Source organism: Drosophila subpulchrella, unplaced genomic scaffold (assembly GCF_014743375.2).
Source record: "Drosophila subpulchrella strain 33 F10 #4 breed RU33 unplaced genomic scaffold, RU_Dsub_v1.1 Primary Assembly Seq36, whole genome shotgun sequence".
NCBI lineage: Eukaryota > Metazoa > Arthropoda > Insecta > Diptera > Drosophilidae > Drosophila > Drosophila subpulchrella.
In genome coordinates this window covers 285,980-311,939 of record NW_023665582.1, presented here as the reverse complement: position 1 = coordinate 311,939, position 25,960 = coordinate 285,980, and the positions used below count along the sequence as shown (strand labels likewise).

At 42.4% G+C, this 25,960-nt stretch overlaps 1 protein-coding gene, 1 long non-coding RNA gene and 1 pseudogene across 3 annotated transcripts; 1 reads left to right on the top strand and 2 right to left on the bottom strand.

Moving 5' to 3' along the window:
• Positions 1 to 1,093: 1,093 nt before the first annotated feature.
• On the bottom strand, positions 1,094 to 2,715 carry LOC119561775. The gene is made up of 4 exons (XR_005221444.1): positions 2,564 to 2,715; positions 2,348 to 2,502; positions 1,582 to 2,293; positions 1,094 to 1,405 (listed from the first exon to the last, which is right to left on the bottom strand). It is a non-coding gene; the product is annotated as an uncharacterized LOC119561775 (long non-coding RNA).
• Positions 2,716 to 3,000: 285 nt separating this feature from the next.
• LOC119561769 (transmembrane protein 138-like) lies at positions 3,001 to 4,333 on the top strand. 2 transcript variants are annotated; one of them, XM_037875256.1, is made up of 4 exons: positions 3,001 to 3,277; positions 3,334 to 3,406; positions 3,491 to 3,587; positions 3,646 to 4,333. In XM_037875256.1, the coding sequence occupies exons 1-4, from the start codon at positions 3,144 to 3,146 to the stop codon at positions 3,753 to 3,755; spliced, it is 414 nt and encodes a 137-aa protein (XP_037731184.1). In that variant the 5' UTR covers positions 3,001 to 3,143; the 3' UTR covers positions 3,756 to 4,333. The 2 variants fall into 2 exon arrangements, with proteins under 2 accessions (XP_037731184.1, XP_037731183.1); XM_037875255.1 differs by having other exon boundaries at positions 3,334 to 3,587; positions 3,646 to 4,328.
• Positions 4,334 to 8,969: 4,636 nt separating this feature from the next.
• On the bottom strand, positions 8,970 to 12,977 carry LOC119561760 (annotated as a pseudogene).
• Positions 12,978 to 25,960: the final 12,983 nt, after the last annotated feature.

Sequence of the window (25,960 nt, the reverse complement as noted above, 5' to 3'; positions counted from 1 at the left end):
TTTTCAAAGTTCACCCGCAAGGCCTGTAGCATGGTCTTACTGCCAAGCAGCTAGGTTTGTTGCCAAACGGAAAACAAATCAATTGGAGAAATTTAAAAAGGAGGAGTCTGCTGGTACACAAAGAAATTAAAATAATAATAAATGGAATGTACAACGAATGTTTTTATTTATGTAAATAAGTAGTTTACGGATGCTTTGCCATCCTTCCCGCGCCACCGCAGTCCAGCTCCGAGTACCAATAGGCATATTGGGCCTTAAGGAAGTGGGAGCCGAATTGGGTACGGGGTTGATCCGCTGATGCTGCAGCAAGTCGCGCAGCATCCTCGCAGTGGTTGGCTATGGCTTCTTAAACTGTTCCTTAGCGGGCGCCTTATTTTCCTCCTCCCTATAGAAGCCAGCGGGTCCTCCAGCTCCGCTTAAGCTGGCCAAGTAGCTGGTGGTGGTGGTGTCTGGAGTCCTAATGAAGAGGTCGTCGGATATCGTATTACTGGTGGTTCTGCTAACAATATACTTACCAGGTTCTTTTGGCCAGATCTTACTTTCTTTACGAGGATACGCCCGGCAGGATGTCCATGTAGAGAGCATGTTCCTTCCCATTGGGATTCTCTAGTGGATCTCCTGCAGCACTTCAACAATTCTGCTGATTTGCCCCTGTTGTGGTAATGCTTACTGTCGGTGAAGTCCTACAATAATGGGCAACAGCTTGGATAAGGGGTCCTTTTTCATCTGCACTGATATTCTGCAGGCGTTTTCTAGGTTTTTTCTTCATTTTTATACCCTTGCAGAGGGTATAATGATTTCAGTCAGAAGTTTGCAACGCAGTGAAGGAGACGTTTCCGACCCCATAAAGTATATATATTCTTGATCAGCATGACTAGACGAGTCGATCTAGCCGTGTCCGTCAGTACGTCTGTACGTCTGTCCGTCCGTTTCTACGCAAACTAGTCTCTCAGTTTTAAAGCTATCGGGCTGAAACTTTCCCAAAAGTCTTCTTTCTTTTGCAGGTAGTATATAAGTCGGAACCAGCCAGATCGGTCAACTATATCTTGTAGCTTATAGTGTGTTTTTTCCCACTAATTTTGTTTTTGTAAAATGTGTACTATCGTCTTTCTATTGCTCAGAAGTGTCTCAGAAGTGTTGCAATTGGAGTCGATAATGGGAGGGACTCTATCGATAGGTTAAGTCGATAGGGCGATAGTTGCAGCAGCGAGGTGAATCTGGCGGGCGATCAGGCCATTTGAGGATTAATCCCGGTTCGCTCTGAGATTACCTTAAATGGCACTCATGTGTCCAATGACCCAATTTTGGGAGAGGCGATGTAATATGGCGGGGGAGGAATGATGATCAGCAGATATCAGTATAGTCGCAGCCATATTGTCCAACTAGGCAGATGTAGCTGGAAGTACTAAGATACATTTTTTGTGCTTAAAAATAAATTAAAGTGAGTGATAGGAAAGATAACATGCTAGTTCGTTATTTATTAATAATCATTTATAAAGGCAGCCGGGTTCCCAACACAAAGGGCCCCGGGATATTTACTTGGGAGTTCCACTGATTTCTGCGCGACTTCGCCATACCTACCAGCCCCGACTTAGCTGCCAGCAACCGGTGTCCGTTCGACCCGCACAGACGAACAGCCATAAACGCCTTTCGCAGTCGACGCCGACGACATCAAGCATTTCCCGGTTAGTCCGTTCCGGTCTACCACGTCCACCTCATCTCGGGAACTTCCAGCCGTCGCATCGCGGCGTTGAGAAGTACCGCCATTTTGTCGCGCGGCCGAACCTCCGACTGCTCTTGCACAACTCACCGTAGTGCGCCAGTTTTCTTTCTTGGAGACAAGTGTTGTCGCTGACCTCCGGCGAGAAGTTTTCAGCCGGGCTATAATCGCCCTCCAGGCCCGGGCCAAAAGTGGCTGAAATTCAGGAAATATTATAATACATGGGTACCTTGATTATTGAATTCCCTGTTTGTGAATTTATCCGCATTTAGAACCGAGAGCCTTATTTGTCCTCGTCGTTTGCCTAGAACCAAAAAGGTCGCGAGCATCAGTTAGATGGTATAGTTTACAGTGCAGTTTTGGCCTGTCCCTTCTTTTCCCCTGGAGCTCCTCAGGATTAGGTGACCCGACACGCGCGCATCGCGTATGTTCCTTTTGAGGGCCGCGTTTCCATGCGAGCTCTACCAATAAGTGACTGTTAGAGCATAACTTTCCGCGGCGCCTGTAGCCTTTTTCTTATAACTTTGACCGCGTAAATATTGAAGACGGTGGCCAAGTTTTCGGTCTTAAAGGCTGAGGAAGGATAGATCAGTTAAGAGGAGCATGAATATAAATGATTGTACTTACCATATTTATTAATCATTTGTAATACACACAATGTGAGTAAGCTTTCCCAGTGGGGGAGATGGAACCGTCGTAGTCGCGAGGAGGGGGCTCCTGCCAACGGAGAATGGTGCCCTGCAGCATCTTGAGGGCATCCATGGTTGGGTGGGGGCGCTTGGCTAAGTCAACAATAGCCACCAAATTAAACCAATTTTCCCGTCAATATTTGTAGATATTTACCTTTGTTTACGTTTTGGTTCTTAGTGATGACCGATAGATTAGTGATGTGAGACAGCGGAGTTGTCGATACTCATGTTGCGAGCTGTGGCATAGGGGTACTCTGCCCTGAGATTAAGACTGAGCTAGCGGCACTGCCACCGAAAAATAAACAGTTCCTAACAGAAGTTACTTCTTCGCGATCCCGACCCTTTTTGTTTTTGTAAAATGTGTACTATAGTCTTTCTATCGTCCAGAAGTGACTTAGAAGTGACTTCTACGCGATATATGTATGCATTTTTTGTTTTTGTAAAATTTGTTCTATCGTGTTTCTATCTGGACGACAGGACACATAAAAATCGCCCTTTTGCTTGCAGAGATGTTCTCAACTTTGTGCGAGTTAAATATAGCTGCCTTTTTAAGGACATTTGTCTATCGATAAGTTTCTGGTATGACAGACAGAGCGCATGACCGACGCGGTAGCTTTGACTTCATTAGGGCGAAGGACGTAAAAAAACCGCACAATAGGGACACAACAAAACCAGCACAATAAATACACAATAAACTGACAACCCAATCAATTGTTTACCGTTGAGATAGCGCTATGAAGCTAACTCTGCGACGGTACTCCTGGGTGCTTTTGCTTCAGTTCGCCCTTTTGGGAGTAGACCTTCTCTTAAACGCATTTGGGCCTTCGCTTGCTAGAAACCGATTGCAGACAGCCATATTTCTCTTTGTGTAAGTTTTCGAGGCTCGCAGAATTTCGATTACTGGACTTCACAATATTATTTCAGAATTCAGGACGCTCTGATCATTACGGAGTATTTGCTGTTCACCATGGCGCTGCATTCAACGTGTGCGTACCAGGTCGGTGCCTCCTTCATAATCCTGCGGAACTGCAAGCTCTTCATGATCAGCATTACCCTGTACTTTCTTCTGTCCGCCTCCCAGCATTTCTGGATCATCTACCAATATCGTCACCCACCAGGCGAAGAAAATCAGCACTGGCCAATAGATCTAATATCTTTATCATTGGGACAACGCATCAGTGAGATCCGGAAATAATGCTTACACGCTTATCGTGATGTTCACCTCTTTCTTCGCAGAGTCGGTTTTCTATTACTATAGCTTCAAATCAACAGCTCTGACCATGGCGGATCCCCGCTTCAAGGAGGAACATTTGGATTGGATCGCGGACCAGCTGGCCGATAAGTAATGAAGTAGTTTAAAGTGATGTGTTGATTGTAGCGTGGAATTTTTAAGTGTAAGTGAAAACGATAAGGGAACCAACGCATATACTGAATAACAAGTAAAATTGGTTGGTTCTGAATATACACCATCGGTCGGCAGCTTCCCACTAAGCGGGCATAGGGAATTGCCCTGCTTGTTCATTGCCGACTTATATGTTAATATTAAGCAACAAGTTTCGGAACAAACACATCCATAATCTACCCCGTACGGCACAATTTGCACCTAAAAATTACTCACAGGGTCTGTCCATATACATATTATCCACCCATTTAATTATACTATTATTATAAAATTGATTTGTTGCACAGGCGTAATCAATTAGCTGACATCTCCCACCCACTATGTTATTACATAATATGTCCATTAGGGTGAACTTTTTTATTGCCAAAGAGCTCACCATCATAAATCGCAGTTTTCTGTACAACATTTTTTTTAAGCCCAAATTTGTATACCCTTGCAGAGGGTACTATGATTTCAGTCGAAAGTTTGCAACGCATTGAGGGAGACGTTTCCGACCCCACAAAGTCTATATATTCTTGATCAGCATCAAGTCATGTCCGTTTGTCCGTCCGTTTCTACGCAAGCTAGTCTCTCAGTTCTAAAGCTATCGGGCTGAAACCTTCCCAAAAGTCTTCTTTCTTTGTCAGGTAGTATATAAGTCGGAACCAGACGTATCGAACAACTATATCTTATAGCTCCCATAGGAATAAGCGGCAAAAAAATTTTTTAAAAATTATATCTTTGGTGTTTTTTCAGGTTATATGTAACCTCTTACGCTTGGAAATAACATTTTTAACTAGTTCTGAATTTCGAATTTAATTTTATCAAAATGGGACGGCTATATCATTTAGCTGCCATAGTAACGATCGCAAAATTGGTGGGAAAATAATTTGAAACAAATTATAGCTTCGGTGTTTTCTGACATATTAGCTTCTACTCCTGGAAAAATCATTCTTTTAGTATTTCAGAATTTCGAATAAAATTTAAATAAAATCGGACGACTTTATCAAATTGCTGCCATAGAAACGATCGGATAATTAATGCCAAAATAAAACATAGACCGTTATATTTCGCTTTCGGTAAACGTGGACGGCAGTAAACTTAAATGGAACAATATCTTATAATTTTTATATTTAGTTTTCAGTTTTCTAAAAATCGGAAAGCTCCGTACATACAATGCTCCCACGGGAACGACCTGCAAGGGTATAAAAACTTCGGCATGCCGAAGTTAATTTTTTTTCTTGTTTTACATTAAAGTTTAGGGTGTGAGCAAAGGCCTCAAACTTTCTAAAAAAAAAAGAACTCACACAACACATAAACATTTTTCTTCTTTCCTTAATTTGTTAACTTGTTGGTTATGATCGAACAAGGGAAATTAGGTATTGCCTATTAATGAAATATAAATGATGAAATAGTACTATTTAGCAAACTGTCAAAGTTAAAATGCAAGTGTACGGCATCTAGACGAATATAAGAAATGCTTAAAAACCTTCAGAGCCATTGCGAACCAGCCAAAACCAGGGACCGAAAATAACACTAATTTAATTGTTTTTGATCGAAAAAATCGTATAGTTCGGAAAAAACTAAAAGTCGGAGAAAAACTTCACAAAACCAATTAAATGTGTCCTATACAAACCAGCAATGACCTAACAATTTATAACTTTTTGGAAATGGTCACATATGTAGTAACTGTTATTTTTTGAATCTTATTTATATATGTCTGATAATAACAGTTATTTTTGGACTGATAAATAAGTTTTCCCGTAACCATTATTTTATAACTATTAGACTTTTATTTTTTCAGTCCTAACATAATAGTTATTATTAGACTGAAAAAATAAAAGTCTAAATAACTCTTACAAGTAGATTTTTATTAAAAAATGTACCAATTAATCGTTATTTCGTGACCGAAAATATAAGTCTTAAATATCTGTTGCTAATTGTTATACTCGTAGAGTAAAAGGGTATTCTAGATTCGTCGGAAAGTATGTAACAGGCAGAAGAAAGCGTTTCTGACCCCATAAAGTATATATATTCTTGATCCGAGTCGATCTAGCCATGTCCGTCTGTCTGTCCGTCCGGATGAATGCTGAGATCTCGGAAACTATAAGAGCTGGGCTATTGAGATTCCTGAACTTCTTCAGCAGCGTGCCACGCCCACTCTAACGATCACAAACCGCCCAAAACTATGGCTCCTACAGTTTTGATGCTAGAATAAACATTTTAACTGCAATGTATTGTTCTCATCAATACCTATCGATTGACCAAAAAAAAGTTTGCCGCACCCACTTTAACGCCAACAAACTTCAAAAAATCGTAAGTATGAACACGGATATCTCGGAAACTATCAAGAATAGGGAATTGGGATTTTAGATTTAGATTCCATAGCCTTGTACGCAGCACCGCAGTACCGCCTAAAACTGTGGCTCCTACAGATTTAGTGCTAGAAAACAAATTTTAACTGAAATGTGTTAGTCTCGTCAATACCTTTCGATTGGTCCAAAAACTTTGCCACGCCCACTCTAAGGCCCGCAAACCGCTCAAGCCATTGTCGCCCATAGTTTTCATGCTAGCAAAAAAATTTAAACTTGAATGTATTAGTCTCGACAATACCTATCGATCGACCAAAAAAAAAGTTTGCGACGGCCACTTTAACACCCATAACGCTTAAATCTTTCTACCGCCCACATAACCATATATTGAGATCGTGGGTAGGTGGCGCTTTTCAATCTCGCTTTGCTGCTCGCATCTCGGAGATACCATCTCCCTTTGGTCCCTTTAGCTGAGTAACTGGTATCTGATAGTCTAGGACTACAACGTCCTCTTATGTTAAACCCGTTACTCGTAGAGTAAAAGGGTATACTAGATTCGTCGGAAAGTATGTAACAGACAGTAGGAATCGTTTCCGACCCCATAAGGTATATATATTCTTGGTCAGGATCACTAGCCGAATCGATCTAGCCATGTCCGTCTGTCCGTCTGTCCGACTGTCCGTCTGTCTGTCCGTCCGGATGAACGCTGAGATCTCGGAAACTATAAGAGGTAGGCTATTTGGATTTGGCATGCAGATTCCTGAGCTTTTTACGCAGCGCAAGTTTGTTTCAGCAGCGTGCCACGCCCACAAACCGCCCACAACTGTGGCTCATACAGTTGTAATGCTAGAATTAAAATTTAAACTGAAATGTATTATTCTCATCAATACCTATCGACTGACCTAAAAAAAAGTTTGCCCCGCCCACTTTAACGCCCACAAACCGCCCACAAACTTCAAAAAATCGTAAATATGAACGAGTATATCTCGGAAACTAAAAGATAGAGAATTGGAATTTCAGATATAGATTCCGTAGCCTTGAACGAAGGTTTGTTACGCAAATATGCCACGCCCACTCTAACGCCCACAAACCGCCCAAGCCTTTGGCGCCCACAATTTTTATGATAGATAAAGAACTTTAACTGAAATGTCTTAGTCTCGTCAATACCTATCGATTGATCCAAAAAAAGTTTGCCACGCCATAACGCTTAAATCTGTCTACCGCTCACATAACCATATATTGTGATCAGGGGTAGGTGGCGCATTTCAGTATCGCTTTGTCCCTTCAGCTGAGTAACGGGTATCTGATAGTCGAGGTACTCGACTATAGCGTTCTTCCTCGTTTTTGTTTGAATTCGGTTGGAATTTGTTCCTATGTATGTTCTTAAAATTGCATTTATACTTATACACATGAATTCTACGACACAACGCGACCGCAAATTCTTCAGAGAATGTGGAACATCTAATGGTAACAAATTGGTTAATGCTGGCCATTTTAAGCCATCCATAAATTCCTTAACATATAAAAACCGAATCTCTGTTGACCATGTTTACAAATTTGTTAGTGCTGGCCATTTCATGAATTCCCAAAAATATGAATTGGCAAATTTGTTAGCACAATAGGAACCAACCGAGTTCCAACAGACGAGCTCCCTGTGTCATTCCCGTTGGCAACAGATATTTTAGACTTATATATTTTTGATTATTAAATAACAATTATTTTTTACGTTTTCAGTAGAAGTCTTATAATAACCGTTACTTTACTTTTATTTCTTCATTTCATTCTTTAAAAAGTCATTGAATAAAAGTTACTGAAAGACTTTTGTTTTTTTAGCAGGGACCGAGAACCTTACTATCTATTTACTATAGCCCGCAATGTATCTAAAAATCAGCCAAGTTGGAGAAGAAATACCAAAATATATTAGGTAATTTAAAATAAAAATCACAAACATTGATTATTTACGGTCCATGTTTTTTTAAAAATACCTGTTATGTTCAGACTTTTATGTAAAAATTGAAAAATAACAAATGCTTCATGACTTAAAAAGAAAATGTGATGAGTACCGATTAAAAAATTATTTTTAAAGTTAAAGTTATAACTGGTTCCTTGTCTAAAACTAATTTGTTTAATTTTTCCTTTTGGTTATGCATTAAAAATACCAAAAGGAAATTTATAATGGGGTCAGTAAGACGTAACAAATTTCATAAAAAACAAAGTCCGTCTTAATGGACAGCCTCCCAGCCTCCCAAGAAATAATTCTTCGAATAGGTGCAAAGAAACATCGATTTCAACATTTTACACTTTTCACCTTTATCTACTGTATGTGACGTTAATGACCATGTCCTCGCTAGAAACTGGCGTGGCACCTTACTGAAATAAGTTTTCGATGCGCAAGAATCTCTTGAGTCTGTATTCTTAATCTCAACTTTCTAGCATTTATAGTTTTCGAGGTCTAAGCGTTTATACGGACAGACGAACATAGCTCATGATCTTGATGTGCGTCAACCGAAGACGCCGGCCAAAGCCACACGAGCGTTTACAGAGTCGGTGTCGTGGCAGAGGACTCCCAGATTTATAGGGTAGGAAAGGCTTCGTTCCACCTGTTACATACGTTCCGATGAATACAATATCTCTTATTCTACGAGTAACGGATATAACGAATTTAAATTTAAATTTAGGTTCTGAGCATACAATTTTAGTTATGTGATTTGTATTTGTTAGTTTGAACGCGGCACACTGCAAAAATACTTGTTAATAAATAAATATACGTTTAGAATACTACCAAAAAATGCTTTAACATTTTTATAACTATTCATATTAATATTTTTTGTTTGTATATATTGCAGCGATTTAGAAAATAACCTTTACGTTTTAAAATATTTACATTTATTTGGTCGGTAAGCACCACTTTTGCATAACTAAAAAAAACCTAGCCAACGACTCACAAATACGATGGTTAAGTTAAGAAAACTAATGTGACATTAGATAACGTAGTCAATAAAGATCAACAATTCTAAGCAATAAATTGAAATGTATGGTAATCCGTTCTAGTTGGTTCCTTGGCGTTGAGTTCTGCTACGTTTCAGATAGGCTGAATGGAACGCCAAACAGCTGCTCCCATGTTTTACCGATGACATTCAGACAACACGTGGAATTGTTATGCGTTTCGAACAGCAACTGCCACATCTCGCACTTGTTTTGGGTCTCGTCGCTAAAGTTCATCACATATTTTTGATCCGTAATGCGTTCCACGTCTACTAAGTTTCTCATGGGCTGTCTAAGGGTAAGTTCCGGTTGCGTGGATTTATCCTGAATTTTGTTTGAAAGCCACGAGAATTTCAAATCTGCCGATATGTACAAATGTGACTCTGTAATTAGGAGCAGAAATTGTTCAAAGTTCTTCTCTTGTTCTCGAATCCATTGGCTGCTACGAAGCAGGGAGCACATTTTAACTGGTTCAAATGCAATAGTTTGCAACGGATTGCTGAGGGTGGTGGATGGTTTGTAATTAAGTTTGCACTGCTCTGGTAGAGGGTGATCTATAAAAAAATATTTAATTTTTGTCCAATAAACTTCGTGTAAAGATAACTTACGTCGCAAGAAAAGAAGTAAGCTATCGGTCGTAAGCATGTCGTGCAACAGCAACATAAATCCGCCCCAATCCTTTAAGGTAAAGGATAATCCAAGCTTCCAGGGCAGCAGTTCAACCGCCTTTAATCGACTAACCGACACTCTTACGACTTGCCGAAGCCACTTGGCCACATCGTCTTGGGGTAATGCAAAGGATTCCATTAAAAAGCAATTGCAGTTGGACATCACCACGAGTCCTTCTCCCAGGACCTGGGTCTGCTCGTTAAAGACGCGTCCCTTTGCCAACCACTTAAAATGTTCACCATCCTCCTTAAACTTGCTCTGGTAGAAGAAGAGTTTTAGACGGTGATCGATATCATCAAAGTCAATGTAGTTAAATTTGTAGGGCTGAGTACCCAAGACATTAGCTTCAGAGTCTACCATCTTCTTTGAGCTGGACATGAGCAGATTAGTTGAACGAAATACGGCTGCAAACGGTAAAAGGCTGACTTCATCGGCTCTTTTTAAACGGCTTATTGAGTCCGTATTTGAGCTACTTATTTGACTATTTAAAGATTCGGAAAGCAGCAAATTTGAAATGCTTGTTGGCCCATCAATGCCCAGCTGCTCGTAGGTTGTACAAATGCTGTCGGTAATAGATCCTGACGAGCTGCCTTCTGTGAGCGGAACTTGGGACACAGATAATGATACGGGAGCTGCAGTCTGACCCTGTTCCGCCTGAATTAAATCGAACTTTCGATCTAAGAACCTTTTAGATTGCCCTTTTTCATCGCTTATCGTTTCGAGATGTGACAGATGGCGCTCTTCTAAGGTCTTGCGACTAGTGCTCTGTGCGTAGTTTGGATCTATCACCTCTATGCTTGTCTGGCTCGGATTGGAGATGATGTCCACATCACTTTCGTTAGCCCGAAACTCTATATCACGATCCGTGTTAGAGCTACCCACAACGGACTGATTAGAGTCAAAAGAGCTCTGCGAGTTAGTAATTTTCGAGCATGAGCTGCTCTCGCTTAGTGAATTGCCGGAACCTAAAATGTCAATATATTATAATGAGGATCTCTCGTAAACTTTATTTTATTTAATGGGTTTAAGCTTAAAAAGATATGAATTTGGATATACATGTCGGAGTTTTGTCTTATATAAAGTGCGAAAATAAATTGCCGGAACCTAAAATGTCAATGTACTAGAATAAGGATTCCTCGTAAACTTAATTTTTGTAGTTGAAGCAGCATTGCTCTCTAAGCTTAAAAAGCTTTAAATTTTGATATACTTGTCGGAGTTTTGTCTTATATAAATTGGGAAAATTTAAGTCCAAATACGAAAATTAATTTACCAATTACAAATTTTACAAAAATGTATATAACATTAAACCAACCACTAATAGTGCGCTAAATTCCTTTTGCATTATGCAACTCCTACGCTTGTGTGCTTTTAGCAGTTGTAAGCCTGTAGTTTGTCACTAAAGTATTCTTTTTTCTTACATCATAGGTGGGTGAGAAAAAGTCTAAAAAATACAATGGATTGTAATACAATACGTAAGATAGGTTGGACTTAGCCCTTTTTCATTTGTGTTCGCATGCAAATAAAACTAAACAAGAAATACAAATGAAATTAATGTTCAGTTATTATGTCCACACCAAACATTAACTAAATAGAACAAGTACCAAAGCAAATGTCAAAAAATGTGCTGACAACTGGTTAAAATGGATCAGAAACCAAAAACTTGAAAATAACGAAAAAATCTTTACAAATTTGAAAGAAACTAATTAAGTTAAGAAATGAAATTGGGTAAGGACTTGCCAATGCTTTTGCTTTCTTCCTTATTTGTTGACTCTGTAAATGTCTCAACAAGCGTTTTCTCCATCAATATGTCTGGAGGGGAATGTTTGTGCTCTGCCACCACTTCCTCCGAATGTTTGGTCAAAGAGGAAGACAACTCAGTTACATCGGCCACATATGCACTACGACAGTCTGGACATCGCAAGTCTAAGAAAGTTTAAATTTCAAATTAAAATAAAGTGTTCTTAATAGGTGATCTACGTAATACCCTTTTTTTTATGTCGCTTGATTTTTTGCTCAATGGTAAATTGAGATAGACAACTCACGCAGCGATAAATGGAAATGTTTATTTCGTTCAGATCACGCTGACAGAGAATGTCTCGCAGTTTCTTTTCCAGTCCCTACTTAAGATCAAATTCGAGCTTTTTATTAGCTGTTATTAGAAAATCACCTATTTACCTACCCGACACAATGTACTCTCAACACAATTCTCTCCTGTTTATCCTTACGCATCGTGTCGAATAATATTCGTAAGGTATTGCACTTTAGTCGCTTGCATGACTCCAGTATTTTTAGACTCCATTTGGTTTTAGTCCTACTCGGTAGTTGAATAAGAGACAGAGATACTTTAACTTAAAATTACCTTTTAATAAAATTACAAGACCACCCTTCGGTTAGCGTATCTTTTTCACGTATAAAATTTGAAGACATGGTGAAAAAAGAGCATCGCTCGGCTTTTGCGCATGATAGACTATGAAGGTTTCCTCGTCAGATTCGGCATCGGATACTTAAAAATACGAGTAAACCTTAAAGAGCGGATTTACAAAGTTGTTAAATCTATTCACCCGTATTCTCATTCGAAAGGTTCTCATTTTGACCAGCACTTGAGCTATTTGCAAAGAGCCTAAAAAACTCTTCGTGCTTATCAGGCAGTGACTCCTCCGCCCGCAATTCTTTTGTGGTGCTGACGATGCTATCGTAGTTTGTCATTTCTCCTTCAGTGCAGGACTCATAAAAATGTAGCCCACTTGTATCGTTCGCATCCGAGTCAGAGTGGTGTCAAAGGTTGTATTTTACAAAACGTTATTCGCTGGAGTAGAGAAAATTTGGACATGTTCAGGATCCGCTTGAACCTGAAAATTCCCCCAAGAACTCATTGAACAGCTGATGAGCATTGTCGCGCTCTAGTTCAGAAGGCTGCGGCGATTCGATTCCCAGCATCATCTCGGAATTGCCGTTTTTGTTTGAATTCGGTTGGAATTTGTTCGTATGTATGTTCTTAAAATTGCCTTTTCTTTACTTATACACATGAATTCTACGACACAACGCGACCGCAAATTCTTCAGAGAAAGTGAAACCAGTAATGACCATGTTAACAAATTTGTTAGTGCTGGCCATTTTAAGCCATCCATGAATTCCCAAAAATATGAATTCTCGAATTTGACAGTAACCAACCGAGTTCCAGCAGACGAGCATTCTATGTCATCCCCAGATATTTCAGACATATATTTTTTATCATTAAATAACAATTATTTTTGACGTTTTCTGTAAGTCTTCAAGTAACAGTTTTTTTTAGCAGGGATCGAGAAACTTACTATCTATTTACTATTGCCCGCAATCTATCTTAAAATCAGCCAAATTGGAGGAGAAATACCAAAATATATTAGGTCATTTTAAATAAAAATCACGAACATTGATTATATACGGTCCCTGTTTTTTAGAAAATACCTGTTATTTTCAGACTTTTATGTAAAAGTTGAAAAATAACAAATGCTTCATGACTTAAAAATAAAATGTGATCAATACCGATTAAAAATTATTTTTAAAGTAAAAGTTATAACTGTTGCGGTCCTTGCCTAAAACTTATTTGTTTAACTTATTCCTTTGGTTATGCATTCAAAATACCAAAAGGAAATAGATAATGGGGTCAGTAAGACGTTAAAAATTTCATAAAAAAACAAAGTCCGCCTTAATGGACTGCCCCCCACAATAAAACACAAAATGTCATAGTATTGCGTGCCGACAGCTGACCTAAACTCATGTACATTGTACATAGTTAATTTAAAAAGTGGAGCCGATCTAAGGTTAGGTTAGGTTAGGGCGGCTGTCGGACTATAGTCCGACACACTTAGACCTCTCTAGGTCCATTGTGATACCGCATGATCTCGTTTTTCCTTCTCTAGGGTCCCATATCATATATGTTTCAACCTGTGTTAAACTGATCAGCATGTCTTCCACCCGGAAGATTTCATAAAAGCACTTATGTTTTTATACCCTTGCAGAGGGTAATATGATTTTAGTCAGAAGTTTGCAACGCAGTGAAGAAGACGTTTCCGACCCCATAAAGTATAAATATTCTTGATCAGCATGACTAGACGAGTCGATCTAGCCATGTCCGTCCGTTTCTACGCAAAGTAGTCTCTTAGTTTTAAAGCTATCGGGCTGAAACTCTCCCAAAAGTCTTATATCTTTAGCAGGTAGTATATAAGTCGGAACCAGCCGGATCGGACAACTATATCTTATAGATCCCATAGGAATAATCGGAAAAAAATGTAATAAAACTATATCTTTGGTGTTTTTTAACATATAACCTTCCTTAGCTTAGAAATAACATTTTTAAATTAGTTTTGAATTTCGAATTAAGTATTATCAATATCGGACGATTATGTCATATAGCTGCCATAGGAACGATCGTATAATTGGTGAGAAAGTAATATGAAACAAATTATAGCTTCGGTGTTTTTGAACATATAACCTCCTTAGCTTGGAAATAACATTTTTTAATTAGTTTTGAATTTCGAATTTAATTTTATCAAAATCGGAAAACTATATCATATAGCTGCCATAGGAACGATCGTAAAATTGGTGAGAAAATAATATGAAACAAATTATAGCTTGGGTGTTTTTTAACATATAACCTCCTACGCTTGGAAATAACATTTTTTTAATTGGTTCTGAATTTTGAATTTAATTTTATCAAAATCGGACCACTATATCATATAGCTGCCATAGGAACGATCGGAAAATTGGTAAGAAAATAATATGAAACAAATTATAGCTTCGGTGTTTTTTGACATATTATCTTATACTATTGGGAATATCATTTTTTGTGTTTTTAAATTTAATAATTATAGCTGCAAGGGTATATAAGCTTCGGCTTGCCGAAGCTAACTTCCTTTCTTGTTTTTCTCGATTTTATACAAGTGTATGTATGTATGGATGAGCGGCCAAATGCAATTAAAAAAGGAGTCGGAAAAAATTGGCAATATGGCCGCACGTTGCAAAAGGAAAATCGAAGAAAAAAATGGCGAAGTAATTTATTAATTGCCGTTTTCGGATTTAATCGGACTTGGATTTTGGACAAATCGTACAGAAAGTCAAACGAATTATATTTTCGAGTGGCTGACTGCAGACCGGCAATTAATGAGACGAAAAAGCTTTACTTATCTTATCGGGTCGAATGGACCAAAATGTTCGCCGGGGGTAGAGGGGTACGGCGCTGGTGGAATGGCGTGGGAGGCGACGGCGGGAAACTGGCGGCGTCGGCGGGCTGCTGCGGTGGGCTTCGGCGTAGGGCTGCTGGTGCGGCTGACGGGCGTTGGATGCGGCGATCTGCTTGTGGTCGCTGTAGGGGAGAAAACACACGCTGCGCGAATTGCCCCTTAATCGAAAAGAAGTTACGCACAAAAGTTAGCTTGCAAAGTAGGCGGGGGTGCGACCGCGGCTTATTTCAATTGAAACTCCAAAATCGAACTAATTAAGTCTAAGCTCCGCTCTGCGCTCCAAAGCGAAGCGGAGACTTCATGGAGGGAGCTGGGAACAGCGCAGGAGAGCGAGCGCGCGTGAGAGCGGGGAGCTGGAGAGCGGTGGAGCGGTGCAGCTGGATAGCGGGGCCGGTCCAGATTCGCCGGACAGTGGGCCTGAACATTCCGCCCCCCTTGCAATCGCTAGCGTAGCAAAAAAAAAAGGAGACGGAACTTCGGCCAGTCGCCTACGCCTCAAGCCTGCGTACAGGCGCCGGAGAGGATCCACCCGAACACCGTCTTCTAGGCTACTGGCAGTCCCTCGTCGACCATGTGGATACCCGGCTGTATCACCTTCGGGTAGACGTCCGCGCCAAGGATCAATGAAATAGTGGCAGGCCGGTGGAAACGCTCATCCGCGAAAGGTAGCTCCTTAAATTTCTGGACGACGCTCTCATTGAGCGCACGAATGGGGGTGCAGATGCGCACGTTCGGCTCGATCTTGAGGACCACCTCCAGCTTGATGGCCTCGTCGACCTTCGACCGATTCGGCGCCGTGCAGATGCTCTCATCGCCCACGTTCGTTGTCGGCAAACGAACCGCGGCGGCCAGGGATGCATCAATGGAGCTTGTCGGGGTGCACGGATCGATGAGTGCGGCGGTGTCGAACGTCTTCTCCCCGGTCCCGACGATCACCAAAGCAGTCGGGAGGACGTTGACGCTACGACGCTGGAGAAGTGCCGCGAGCGACGGAGCTGGTGTTGAGGATGCTGAGCGCGGTGGAGGGGCAAGCGTTTGGCGAGTTGGCGGATCTTGCCGGCGCGAACGCTGCTTAGAAGCGGGCTGTTGCTTGGAGCTGGACTTTTTCCGGGAAACAAGTTCGTGCATGTGGAGCAGCGTGTGATGGTTCCGGTCGCACGTTCTGCACCGGTCACCGCTACGACAGCTCCCAGTGGAGTGCTGGTGTGCGAGACAGTTCGCGCAGTACTTGTTTATAAGAACTGCCCGCAGCCGCTTCTCTGCGCTCAGCTTTAGGAACCTCTGACACTTCCGAAGTGGATGGATTCCGCGGCAGACTCGGCATCGGTAGGACTGAGTACCAAGTACGTCTGCTATCCAATGCCTGAGCGCTTCGTGGACGGGGAGCCATTTTCCTGTTTAGAGTGTGGATAAGGAAAAAACAAACAGGGATGATTAACAATGACGTGGATAATGGCTACGGACGAAAGTGTGTAAGAAACGCGGCTCGTTACAAGGTAGTTTTGGGCGGCTCTCTTGGAAGAAGAACCACCTTGGTCACTGGACGTTTGACAATGCCGCGTGTCGTACGAATGTCGACTACGCGGACATTGCCATCGGCTCCCGGAAAAACGGAGTCTATTCTTCCGAGTCGCCACTCATTTGAGGGCAAATTGTCATCCTTAATGACGACCAGATCGCCAACACGCAGATTTTCTGTGGGGACTTGCCACTTGTTGCGCTTGTGGAGCTCCTTAAGGTACTCATCCTTCCATCGAGTGCGGAATTGTTGATGGAGAGACTTTAAGTGCTGCCACCGGTTCAGAATGGACTTGGATTCGCCCTTTACTTCAGGTTCCACTATGGATAGAAGAGGTCCACCAACAAGAAAGTGCCCTGGTGTCAACGCTAAGAGATCAGTTGGATCCTCGGACATGGGAGATAGCGGTCTGGAATTCAGACAAGCTTCGATTCTCGCTAGGAGGGTGGACAGCTCTTCAAAGGTGTACTTCCGTGTAGCGGTGGACTTGTAAAACAAGGTCTTGAAGCTCTTGACACCAGCTTCCCATAGGCCTCCCATATGGGGTGCCCCAGGAGGAATGAATTGCCAGGTGAGCTGATGACTTTACGCATCGGTCACAGACTCCTTAACGGCTTGCAGGAAGTCTCGGGAAAGCACGGTGGAGGCGCCGACGAAGGTCTTTCCGTTGTCGGACTGGACTTGGCGGGGACACCCTCTTCTAGAGACGAAACGAGCGAAAGCGGCAAGAAACTTTTCAGTCGTTAAGTCGGATGTAGGCTCTAGATGGATGGCCTTTGTAGAAAAACAAACGAAAACCAACACATACCCTTTCGTAATGAGACAAGCTCTTCCGGTATAATATTTTATATCAAACGGGCCGGCGTAGTCCATCCCTGTGTACGTGAACGGACGGGAAAAAGACACTCGCTCTTTCGAAAAACTTCCCATCATCTGGGCTTGCAATCATTTTTTTTTTGGATAACGCAGACCTTGCAGGAGTTAACCACTGCCTTCACCAAGTTCTTTATTCTCGGAACCCTGTATCTGGACCGAGTGAGACGCACCACTAACTGGTTACCACCATGTAACGTAATGAGATGCGTGAATTTTACCAGAAGCCGCGAGAGTGCAGGATTATAGGATGTCGTTCATCATGCCGCAAACTGTCGGAGGCCGTTACGCGACCGCATGCCCTGATTACCCCTTTCTTATCTAGAAAGGGGTTCAGGGAGAGAATCGAACTTGCCGCGGGCACAGGACGCTTCTTACTCAAGCAGCGGTATTCTTCAGAAAAATACCTGCGCTGAGTGCAAATTGTCAGGAGTTCTTCCGCGGCGGCAACGTCCTGGGCCTCTAGACGGACCCCGGAAAGCGGTGATCGTCTTTGACATCGTTGGACAAATCGATGGACATACGCGAGGACCCGCAAAGCTCTATCTAAATTGGAAAAGCGATCTAGGAAATCTTCTGTCGGCATAGACGCCACATGGACTTTAACGGCACGCTTTTTGATCTCAGTCACCGGCAGGTCGGTTCCCTGGCTGGGCCAATGATCGCGTGGACGTTGCAGCCAAGTGGGTCCATGTCACCAAAGCGGGTTATCCACCAGCTCTTGAAGGGGAACTCCTCGACTAGCCAAATCAGCAGGATTATGTTCGAATTGAACGTGCGACCAATTGGCCGCCTCAGTGGACTCGGTGATCTTCGTCACCCTGTTGGCAACGAACGTTGTCCAATGGCACGCTGGTTTGGCTAACCATGCTAGCACAATTGTGGAATCGGTCCAACAATGGAATTTTGAGGTCAGCCTCGGCATATTAGGAAGAATGGCTTCGGCCATCTCAGACAAAAGGAGAGCCCCACATAACTCCAGCCTGGGAAGGAACACCATTTTGACTGGCGCCACACGCGTCTTGGCCGTGAGCAAGTGCACCATCGTCTTGTGGCCCACTTCTACGCGCACATAGATCGCAGCACCGTATGCCTTTTGCGAGGCGTCACAGAAACCGTGATGCTCTACGCGGAACTCTGGACGGAAGGAAACCCATCTGGGTATTCTGACCTGGTCTAGGACCGAATAGTTTTGGAGAAAGCTGTTCCATCTTTGGCACAGCTCAACTGGAAGTTTATCGTCCCAGCCTAGATCCTGAAGCCAAATCTCTTGCATAAAGATTTTGGCACACACAACAAATGGAGCGAGCCAGCCTGCTGGATCAAACAGCTTGGCAATTTGGGAAAGGACTTGGTGTTTCGTGTGGGAGATTTCCGTTGCTAAATCTGGTGGGACGAAAAAGAACTCATTGGACGTCGCCTTCCATCGTACGCCGAGAGTTTTGGCTGTGCTCTCAGTGTCGATCTCGAGGAAGTCGGTTGTCAGAAGATGATCGCTTTGGATATGAGCTAATATTTCTTTGTGGTTGGAGGTCCATTTTCTCAATGGAAACCCCGCGGAATCTAGAGCACTTTGTAGCTCGCGAACAATGAACTTATCGTCCTCGGCGGAGTCAGCTCCCGAAAGGACATCGTCTACATACATATGATTTCGAATGACGTTGCTCGCTCTTGGATGGCTGAGCTGCATGTCAGTTGCCAGCTGTTGCAGGACTCGAATGGCCAGGAATGGCGCGAAATTGACTCCAAAAGTTACCGTCTGTAATTCGAAATCTCGAATGTGCCCCTCGCTGTTGCGGAACAAGATGCGCTGGAACGGGGAATGCTTCGGATCTACCCATATCTGCCGATACATTTTCTCGATATCAGCACTGTAGACGTATCGGAAATATCGCCACTTCAGGATCTGGATAGTTAGATCGGACTGTAAGACTGGGCCAGCATGAAGGACATCACTTAACCTGACCCCATTCTCTGAAGGGCTGGAGGAATTGAAAACCACACGTAACTTAGTGGTTGTACTTTCCGGCTTGAGCACGGCATGATGCGGAAGGTAATAACTGGCAGAATTATGGGTAGGACGGACTTCTTTCATGTGATGGAGGTCGAGATACTCTTGAATCACGGAGTCGAATTTGGCTTTCAGCTGAATGTCCCTCTTTAGGCGTTGCTCGGTTCTTAGGAACTGCGACAACGCGGAAGATCTGGAGTGACCGAGAGCGGATTTCACGTTTTCGGGATCACGAAACGGGTGACTTACGACATACCTGCCGTTATCGTCTCTCGTAGTCGTCCGGAGAAAATTTTCCTCGCACGTCAAATCGGAAGATTTTGTCACTTTTACTGGCAGATCCTCCACCTCCCAAAATTTTGTGAGAAGCCTATCCAAGGACGTGTCAACCGTGTGGGAGATTCGTGTGGAAAGAACGGAAATCTTATTTTCCCTTGGAGCAGGAACGGGTCCTGTAAGGATCCACCCAAAAATGGTTTCTTGACCGAGGAGAGAGCCGGGTGCCGCTTAGGAGAATGGATGGCAGTACGTCGGCCCCGACCAGAATATCTATCTGTGCGCTCTCGTAGAACTTTGGATCCGCTAGTAGCAGTTCGGGAAGATCCCGTAGAAACTGTTGCGGAATCGGACAAGATGGGAGGTTTCCAGCTAATTGAGGAAGAACATAGGCCGTCGTGCTTATTTGCCGGCCAGGCCTGGTCGGAGAACGGATGGTAAACTGACAGAGCTTTTTGGATTCAGCGGATACTGTCTGGTTTAAGCCTAATACTTGGACTCGGATTACCTGGCGAGGCAACTTAATTAATTTGAACAGCCGCTCAGAAATGAAGGTTGCCTCTGATCCTGAATCTATCAAGGCACGAGCTTTAAAATTCGACCCCAGGTGACATATGTCAATTATGGCGGTGCCCAGCAAGACGGATCTATACCCCGTCGCGAAGTAATTTTGGACTGTAGAGTCCGTGGACCGGGAAGCGGTGGCAACTGGTGTACTTGGTCTTGGGAAGGGAATCGAAGGCGATTGGGAGGAGTTGCCTCTGTGTAGTAAGGTGTGATGGCGGCCGCGGCACGTAAAGCAGCTATGAGTGCTTTCACATTCACGCAGCTGCTTCCTCTTTATATATGCCGACCGCTCGTCTACCGTTATCTGGAGAAACCGTGCACATGTGCAGACAGGATGGTTTTCCTTCTTACAAAGGTCACATCCTTTTGGCTTAGGTGCTACCCTTGTCTCGTAAGAATTTATTCTTCGAGGCGCTGCAGTGGGGGCGGATGTTTTTGGCAGAGATTGACTCGAGCCTGACGGCCGTACGTCGTCTATGGCTTCTAAGGTCCGGTGACGCTCCGTAAGGAAGGCGTTCAGTTCCTGCCACGTCGGAACCTCTGCCTTATTGTGCAGGGACTGTTCCCACAAGGATAGCGTGAGCTTCGGAAGTTTGGAGGAACACATGTACACTAAGAGGCAATCCCAATTTTCGGTTTCAATTCCGGACATTTCTAAAGCCGTGAGGCATGCCTGGATGGTGCGTTGAAGTTCACGGATAGCTGACCCAGATTCCTGATTAACGGACTGCACATTGAAAAGTATTTTTAATTGGCTATTTACTAACAACCGCTTGTTTTCGAAACGCTCACTTAGGTTAGCCCAAGCTGAGCGAATGCCGTCGTTAGTAAGGGGGGAGTTTGACACTATCGTGTGTGCATCGCCGCTTGTTTTGGCATTTAGGTGAAACAGTTTTTCGACTGGCGTCAGCCTTGGATTGTTTATATAAATGGCCGTAAACAGATCCCTAAAGGTCGGCCACCGCAGATAATCTCCGGTGAAAACCTCGGTATCGCACGGAGGCAGCCGACATCCAGAGGAAATGTAAGTCTGGGTAGGAACAGCTTGAACTTGGGGAGCCTGTGCTATCATATCCGCGATCTGAGCCCCACATCTCTCGTAAACGCAATAGCAGTAGCCGTATTTAGCCTTGAGAACTGGCAAACTATCAGCTGCACTGTCTCCGGCTTCTGCTATGCACCCGGTGCATTCGTCGTAATCTGCCTTGATGCGGTCCCATAACGCGCGTATTTCTTCGCGGCGGATGTTCAGCATGGACAGAGTATGAGGGATCGGCGAAGAAGTTTTTATTCTGGATTCAAACTCACTCAGCCGATCTGAGACCTCAGTAAATTTGCTTAGAGCGATTTGGGAAGGTGCTAGTGCCATTTTGACGTTTGCACGGGTGGCCCTTTTTCGGGGCGACGAGGTCTTGGCGGTTAGTTCTGGTGTGGGCGGATCTACGGAAATGCCTGGGACTACGGCAGGTAGAATACACAACTTGTTGTTATCACTTCCAACGGACATTTAAAAGAAAGGACCTTTCTTTTTTTTGGGTCAGAATCTGCTCGCCTTTGTTTATGCCGGATAAATAGGAAACCTGGCCCACTTCGGGAACATTGGAACGAGGTGTCGAAACAAAAAAGTAGTGGATCGGAGAAATAGAAATTGGAAGCAAGTACCGACCTGGTTACTTTGCGGAATTAAACCCAATGATACGGATTAGGAACGGTGAGTAGGGAGTTCGAATATCACCCGTTGAGAAATAATACTATAATATTTAACCCTTTTGGTATATGTATTTTGTGGTTGGGATCAAGTTTGGTATATTTTGCTGGTATTTTTTGCGTTTGGATAAATTGAGGGGGAAAAATACCAACTATGTGCCTTTATTTAAACTTCTGAATGAAGAAAAATACCAAAATATGCCAATAGGTTGTTGGCCGGGGGATGCGATCGGTTGATTATTTAGTATTAGAGTATTGCTTTAATTTAATTTAATATTCCGAGGGAAAAATACTAAAAATATAACAAAAAAATTAGTGGACGGAGGATGCTATGCATGCGGTGGAGTGCTGGTATTTTTCTCGTTTAAATAAAATAAATTTTACGGAGTAAATACCAAATACCAAAAAAAATACTAAAAAGTTTGATGGTAAATAAAACACAATGACCAAAAAAAATTTCACGTCGGTTGGTGTAATTTTTATTTTATTATTTTTGACCGGATGGCCGACGGAAAACTTTAATTAGTCGGAACGGGATGATGGAGTTAAAAATTATATGTGAATGTATGTAGATATTTGTATGTATGTAGATATTTGTATGGATGTAGACATTTGTATGGATGTAGATATTTGTATGGATGTAGATACCCTTCAGTTCTGCAGTAGGGACGCGGTGACATGGCTCAAGGCAAAAATCTTTCTTTGTGCCTAAAACGCTGTGCCGCTGTTGACGTCAGCAGAGCAGTCGGCGCAGCCGTAGAAGACTGCCCACGAAAACGATCGTGCAACAAAGACAGGCAGATATTCGGATATTTCCCTCTCTTTCTTGTCTTATAATCTGCCTGCACTCCGCGCTCGCAGAGACAAATTTCGGCCGGTCCGTTATTTTTTTTTTGCGTCTCTCCGTTATGTTCGGCTAGCGACTAATATTTCGGCGGAAAAATTTTCGTGAAGCAGCGACATGTGAATGCCCTAATATTGTAGGAGCATTATTGTGTATCGAAAATATAAAACTTATATTGTTTTATAAAAGTAAATTATTTGATTATAGTAAAATTAAGTAATTTGGACTTACTTATAATGTTATGTTTACTTATTATACATTTTTATAACAATATATTTTTTTAGTGTAATTATAGAAAATTAGTCCGTTAAAATTGATTTCAATATTTAAAACATTAGTAGTATTATTACTAACATTTTTTAAAAATTCTTATTGTATTTTTTACTTAAGAAGTACAAATTATATAGTCGGATATATTTCGCTTTAGAAAGGGTATAAGTGCAGTGGCACGCGCCAACAGCGAAGAGAAAACAAAGGAAATCGAGTAAAGGGGTGAGAAGAAGACTTGGTGCCTTCTTTTTGAGTGATTGAAATGGAAGCATCCATTTTAATTGTGCGCAGCAGAGTTACTTTAATCGTCTCTTTAAGTTAATATAATAAAGTCAGGTAAGTGCTACGTTAAGTTTAAGATGTTGTGCATTGATCTTAGTTTAAAGTACGTATTTTTTGAAGGAATTCAATGGGTTCCGTTAGCCGAAAGTGGATGACGAAATGTTTTGTGGCAAAAAAAATCCCGCAAAGGGTTTATACACAGCTCTTAAAGGTAAATATACAAATAAACAAGTAAAACGCATTTTTTAATCATATCCCCATACATTTTTTAGGAGCGTTGGCCAAGGATTCGTAGGACCCGGACAAAGGTTTAAGGAAAGCGATGACCAATGTAAAAAGCCAATAACGTAACATAAAACTAGGCTTACTATAATAATTTTCCTTTAACAGATAACCTAAATAACACTATTTAATTAAAATGAATTTAAAAGTAAATAAAAATGTATGTATTTTAAATTCTATATTTTCATAAGTGAAAACTCATGGAAAAATTCTGATTTTCCTAAGTGATTTCACTTGGGACGTGTCACTTGCAAGTGATTTCACAAGTGAAATCTCATGGAAAAATTCTGATTTTCACAAGTGATTCACTTGGGACGTGTCACCGGCACGTGACAGGCCATACGAAAAATGAGTATAAGGAACAAGTGAAATTCCGTAGGACTTCAAAAAATTTTCATTTGAATTTTCACTTGTGAAAATGCGGACATCTCATACAATTTTCTGTATGGAGCGTCACTTGTTCTTCACTTGTGCAAGAGGACATGTCCCACGTGATTCCCAAGGTGATTCACAAGTGAAACTTTTTTTTTTGGAACTGAAGGGTATTTGTATGGATGTAGATATTTGTATGTATGTAGATATTTGTATGTATGTAATTTTCGCCGGTTTTAAATTTATTAAATAATTATTGCCGGCGGGGTATGTGTTGTTGTGGACGTTTTCGATTTATTTGTATGTGGACTGTATTTGGAAAAACGAAAAAATATGTGCAAGTACTTTAGCGGCTGCGGATATACAGTGAGAAAATCTTGGAAGGTTTTGGGGGCCTGAATTGGCAGAACACTGGAAATTAAATAATTCTCACTGTATGCTTGGCTTGTATTTGCACACTGTATGCTTGGCTTGTATTTGCACAATATTTTCTCTAAGCTTGGAATATTTTTTCTCTATTTTATACAAGTGTACGTATGTATGGATGAGCGGCCAAATGCAATTAAAAAAGGAGTCGGAAAAAATTGGCAATACACGCACGTTGCAAAAGGAAAATCGAAGAAAAAAATGGCGAAGTAATTTATTAATTGCCGTTGTCGGATTTAATCGGACTTGGATTTTGGACAAATCGTGTAGAAAGTCAAACGAATTATATTTTCGAGTGGCTGACTGCACACCGGCAATTAATGAGACGAAAAAGCTTACTTATCTTATCGGGTCGAATATACCAAAATGTACGCCGGGGGGTAGCGGGGTACGGCGCTGGTGGAATGGCGTGGGAGGCGACGGCGGGAAACTGGCGGCGTCGGCGGGCTTCGGCGTAGGGCTGCTGGTGCGGCTGACGGGCGTTGGATGCGGCGACCTGTTTGTGGTCGCTGTAGGGGAGAAAACACACGCTGCGCGAAGTGCCCCTTAACCGAAAAGAAGTTACGCACAAAAGTTAACTGGTAATAGTAGGCGGGGGTGCGACCGCGGTTTATTTCTATTGAACTCCAAAATCGAACTAACTAAGTCTAAGCTCCGCTCTGCGCTCCAAAGCGCAGCGGAGACTTCATGGAGGGAGCTGGGAACAGCGCAGGAGAGCGGGAGCGCGAGAGAGCGGGAGAGCGGTGCAGCTGGATAGCGGGGCCGGTTCAGATTCCCCTGACAGTGGGCCTGAACAGAGTGAAAGGGTATACTAGATGCGTCGGAAAGTATGTAACAGGCAGAAGGAAGCGTTTCCGACCCCATAAAGTATATATATTCTTGATCAGGATCACTAGCCGAGTCGATCCAGCCATGTCCGTCTGCCGACTGTCCGTCTGTCTGATCCGGGTGAACGCTGAGATCTCAGTAACTATAAGAGCTAGGCTATTAAGATTCGACATGCAGATTCCTGAGCTTCTTACCCAGCGCAAGTTTGTTTCAGCAGCGTGCCACGCCCACTCTAACGCCCACAAACCGCCCAAAACTGTGGCTCAACAGTTTTAATGCTAGAAAAAAAATTTTAACTGAAAAGTATTATTCTCATTAATACCTATCGATTGACCTAGAAAAAGTTTGCCTCGCCCACTTTAACGCCCACAAACTTCAAAAATTGTATCGTATATATGAACGAGGATATCTCGGAAACTATCAAAGATAGAGAATTGATATTTCAGATTTAGATTCCATAGCCTTGAGCGCAGCGTAAGTTTGTTACGCGAATATGCCACGCCCACTCTGACGCCCACAAACCGCCCAAGCCTGTGGCGCCCACAATTTTTATGATAGATAAAAAACCTTAACTGAAATGTATTAGTCTCGTCAATACCTATCGATTGATCAAAAAAAAAGTTTGCCACACCCACTCTAATCTGCCTACCGCCCACATAACCATATATTGCGATCAGGGGTAGGTGGCGCAGGGGTATACAAACTTCGGCTTGCCGAAGTTAACTTCC

Bases quoted from the DNA above. Each gene is read 5' to 3' on its own strand.
- LOC119561769 (XM_037875255.1), top strand. From the start codon at position 3,144: ATGAAGCTAACTCTGCGACGGTACTCCTGGGTGCTTTTGCTTCAGTTC. The intron at 3,278-3,333 runs GTAAGTTTTCGA...ATATTATTTCAG, and splicing joins ACAGCCATATTTCTCTTTGT to AATTCAGGACGCTCTGATCA. The intron at 3,588-3,645 runs GTGAGATCCGGA...CTTTCTTCGCAG, and splicing joins ATCATTGGGACAACGCATCA to AGTCGGTTTTCTATTACTAT.